The sequence below is a fragment of the Camelina sativa genome, chromosome 11, assembly GCF_000633955.1.
Source record: "Camelina sativa cultivar DH55 chromosome 11, Cs, whole genome shotgun sequence".
NCBI lineage: Eukaryota > Viridiplantae > Streptophyta > Magnoliopsida > Brassicales > Brassicaceae > Camelina > Camelina sativa.
In genome coordinates this window covers 44,400,132-44,404,476 of record NC_025695.1, presented here as the reverse complement: position 1 = coordinate 44,404,476, position 4,345 = coordinate 44,400,132, and the positions used below count along the sequence as shown (strand labels likewise).

The following is a 4,345-nucleotide window of genomic DNA, read 5'->3' as shown; positions in this document are numbered from 1 at the left end:
ACCTTCTGCTTCTTTTTCTTGTTTCTTTACTAACAATATTATATTTCCAATTCTCGAAAGATTTATGTGTTCACGTGATTTATGATAATACGTACACACATCGCTAGGTTTCACTGGTAGATAGATATAAAATCAATATATTGGAGCTGCAATAATGTCGGTTATTGATATATTATATACTGGAACTCGAAATAAGAACATTAGAAGAAAACATGTATTTTGAGTTGTTTTAGGTAACGTTCACTTTACTTGTTTGGCGTTAACGGTTATTACGTTTCCGGCTATCCCTTCACGTTTGCATCGCTCACCTAAAATCTAGCGGCTTTAACGGAACCGTTTTTGGTCAGTCTCTTGTCCTTATCTTATTCCCCTTAAATTGCCTCTTTATTAAACCTTCTCTCTTCTTCAGAGTGTTTCTTTATCTATCATCATCAATCATTAGGTTTTACTTCTCAACTCAAATCAGAGAAAGAAATAGTAAATAAGTAGATGTGTTAATCTTTAAGCTGCTTAAGTTGTCGCTAATGAAGACTCTATAAACCACTAAGAAGATATTTTCATAAAGTCATACCATATTTAATTCGAGTGGATTCGACACTGTGAATGGTTAGTTAAATTATCTAAAACAGTGTTTAAATGTTACAATAAATGATGATTAGTAATATTATAATGCCTTCGTTTATCCTCAAAGTATGATTGAATCGAAGATATTTTTTTGAAATTATCCACTGATTAAGCTTAAAAGTAGCATGGAATACTGATTAAGAAACAGACCACATTAAAATGTGTTTGGGTCCCAACCATTCACCAGTACCTAACCAGCGCAAACTCATCATTACACGTCTCGCTATAGCCTATATGTATTCGATGTAAAATATAATCTCATCTATGCATGTAAAATTCTCAAAACACTACATAACACACATATGAAAATTATCTTCAGTTTTTGAAATAGATCTAACCTAAAAGGCTAAAACTAAAACAAAACAAAACTTGTGATCTTAAGGTTTATGTTAAAAGTGTATTTGATATTTATAGGAAAAAAAAACTGGTAAATGTTTAATTTTATTTTTACAACATATGTATTGGTTAGTCCTTTTGGATAACACCACCTCAATTACTTTAGCAAACGGCAAAAATAAGACAGAACATAAGTTATGCACTCACGTCACGACTCCATATAATCATTGATGATAATTGATAAACGAAAACTGAATTCATATTGCCTTTTTCTATAAACTTACTCTACAAAACAAAAGTATACAAAATAATAATAATAAAAATTCCATGAATTTACTTAAACAAATCTCATACGCAAAATATATAAAAAATGAAATTTATACGTCACACACAATCCACAACGTTAATTCGCTTATTCTCTTCTATAAAACCCTTCCTCACTCATCTTCCTCCTCACACCAAAATTTATATTTTCTCTATTCACAAACAAAGCCATCTTTATTTTTTCTCTCTCTCTCTCTGTCTCTTTGTTAGCAAAAAAAATGGAAGGAAGACAATACTACCCTCCGAGAGAAAACGTCGACGGAAACAGAACCACCATGGGAGGGCCTCACTCACCGTGGCATTCACCGGTTCCTTATCTCTTTGGTGGTTTAGCTGCCATGCTTGGTCTCATAGCTTTTGCTCTTCTAATCCTCGCTTGCTCTTACTGGCGTCTCTCCGGTTACCTTGACGGCGAGGAAGACCAGAGAGATCTCGAGGCTGGAGATGCGAAACCTGAAAAGATGGCCGTGAAGCCTGTAGTAGCTTTACCGGAGAAGTTCTTGGTGATTATGGCTGGTGATGTTAAACCTACTTATTTGGCTACGCCGGCGGAAAAAACTTGTACCTGTGATGATAAAAATGACGACGATGTAGATGATGACGTGAAGGGTAGTGATAAGGTGGTGCGGCAGAGTAATGAAACTAACGGTACGGCGACACATTGAGGAAAAAAAAACAGAGGGAAGTGATGAGACTAAAACAGAGGATCGATCGTCTATTGTGAAACAGTGTCTTGAAGAACTGTTTGAAGCATCTGACCCGGTTGCGTCGGGTACTCGGGTCGGGTCAGAACTCTACATGATGAGATTAGACCTAATAATCTTACGGTGGAAAGAAATTTTAAAGAAATTGGGATTGGATTGTTAGGAAGTGATTTGTCTATTTTTTAATCTCAGCCTTTGCTTAGGTTTTTGTTTTTAGTTGTAAGTTTATAAATCACCAGTTTTGTTCCAATTCTAGGTCATGATGAGAAGGAAAAAAAATGTAAATTTCTGAGACTATGAATGGGGAGATTTGTGATTATATTTCTTGATTATGTTTCAGTTTCACCAAAAAGAAAGTGATGATGTGAATGAATGAATTGTACTGTTATGGTAAGGTTGAGTACATGTGTTTTCATGGGATAAATGTGACAAGTGGTCCGAACCAAAGAAGAAAAAAACAAAGTTTTGAGATGAAAGAGTCTTCAGGTGAGCACCAAAGGCAACGTGTGAAGGCACGTGCAGAAGAATGTCTGATTTAAAATTCTCGTATAGGTGTCTTGCTTAAGTCTTAACTCTAAGTTGATGCGGCGAGGTGAAGCAGTTGATTAGCTTCAATCTAATGACCCTATTGTCTTAATTCAATCCATTTATAGTATAAGTTTCGAAAATTACTTCTAACCGCACTAGGTTTGCTTCTTTTTTTTGGTTTTTCCGTTTTCATCTTATCTTCTATCCCTAGCTAGGTTGCTAATTTCTATACCTTCACAGCTATGCATTCTTTATATATACAATCATCTGCATTTTCAAATCACTTGATTAAAATGGATTACCAACTATAATTCTGAATGATCTATGAATAGCCGTCAAATTCTTGCCAAGATAGAGTTTTTTTTTTTGACAACGTCAAAATAGAGGGTATATAATTTTTTGTTGCATGAAGATACGTAGTTTAACTATCAACTAAAAACAATACAGAGTTTTATTTTATCACTTCTATAATTTAATAAAGCTGTCGGCGAGTATTCGGCTCAAAACGAGGATACGAAACATGTTTGAGCTAGGTGTTAGATGTTACTTAAAATGTTTTTGAACCATCAAAACCAATTGGGTTATTGGGTTGGAAAAAAATGCTGGCTAGTATATTTGGTTTTATTTGAGCCCATTGTAGACTTTGTAGTTATATTCACTTTGTTCTCTCACACATAATTTTGGGCCAACATTTTGATCGAACAGTTGATTAAACTAGAATGAAATATGTTTTTTTCTTCTTTACAATAATTTATAATAGAGAACCGTGAGCCAAACAAAAACAAAACTCAGACTATTCTTCAAAACTTGTGGTAGAATCAGGAACTCCTATTTTTAATGCATTTATAGTGGCTAATCATGGCTACAAATATAGTGGGTGAACTTGAACCTTGGTCTTTCAATTTTCAGTATTGCAACTATCGAACAACCATGAGCTGATACTTATAATATTTGTTTCAAGGGAGTGTTCATTTCGTCCTTGTAATTTCTAAAAAACTATATGATGATGATAAGAAAATATAAAATGTTTATACAGGGGGATTTTTGTAATGTAAAAATATATGGTTTAAAAATAAAAATAAATGTCTTTAAATCGTTTTAAAAATCAATTTTCATTGCTGGCTTAATTAAGATATCCCCAAGTTTGAGATATCAATTGCACGTGTGTGATGTGTACGGAGGTTAGTGTTGTGTAGTATAAGACAAACAAAGCCAAGTATTGGGTGCATAATTGCACATGTAATTATATGATTCAACGTCGTTTGTTGATAGCACCTTTTTTGGTCCAAATGTATTACTCTATCTGTCCCACAGAGATTGCTGTTTTGGGATATTTTTTGTGGACTGGGATATTTTTTTGTTCTACAAAGATTGATGTTTTGTAAACTTCAAAAAGTAATCATTAAAAATATTTAAAATTTTGAATTATTATTGGTTTAAAATTAAATAATATTTCTTTATTCAAAGAAAAAAATATATTTAAATTCAGTAATTATTGTTTTCTTAAAATGTGTAAAAGATTCTAAATATCAATTTTTTAGAGACAGAAGGAGTATTAACCTCTAATTACTTTTGTTATTCTATAGTATAACATATTTTAAAAATATTGTGTCCTTAATATCTTCTCAAAGTCTTATTCATTGTAAAAAGTTAAATATATATGTTCCCTCTTTTGGATAGCCATTCATGGTTCACACTCCCTTCTACCAACCCTTTGAAAACAATTTTTCATTTCATATTATTTTTCTGCTACTTATGTTTGAAATGATTGATCCTAAACTAACATCTTAATCATTTTATATATGATTGATAAATAAGATAAGTAGATA

The 4,345-nt window shown here is 32.5% G+C and overlaps 1 protein-coding gene across 1 annotated transcript; it reads left to right on the top strand.

The window, feature by feature from the left end:
• On the top strand, window positions 1,411-2,320 carry LOC104726328 (protein GLUTAMINE DUMPER 3-like). Its single transcript, XM_010445167.1, has one exon. The coding sequence runs from the start codon at window positions 1,503-1,505 to the stop codon at window positions 1,947-1,949; it is 447 nt and encodes a 148-aa protein (XP_010443469.1). The 5' UTR covers window positions 1,411-1,502; the 3' UTR covers window positions 1,950-2,320.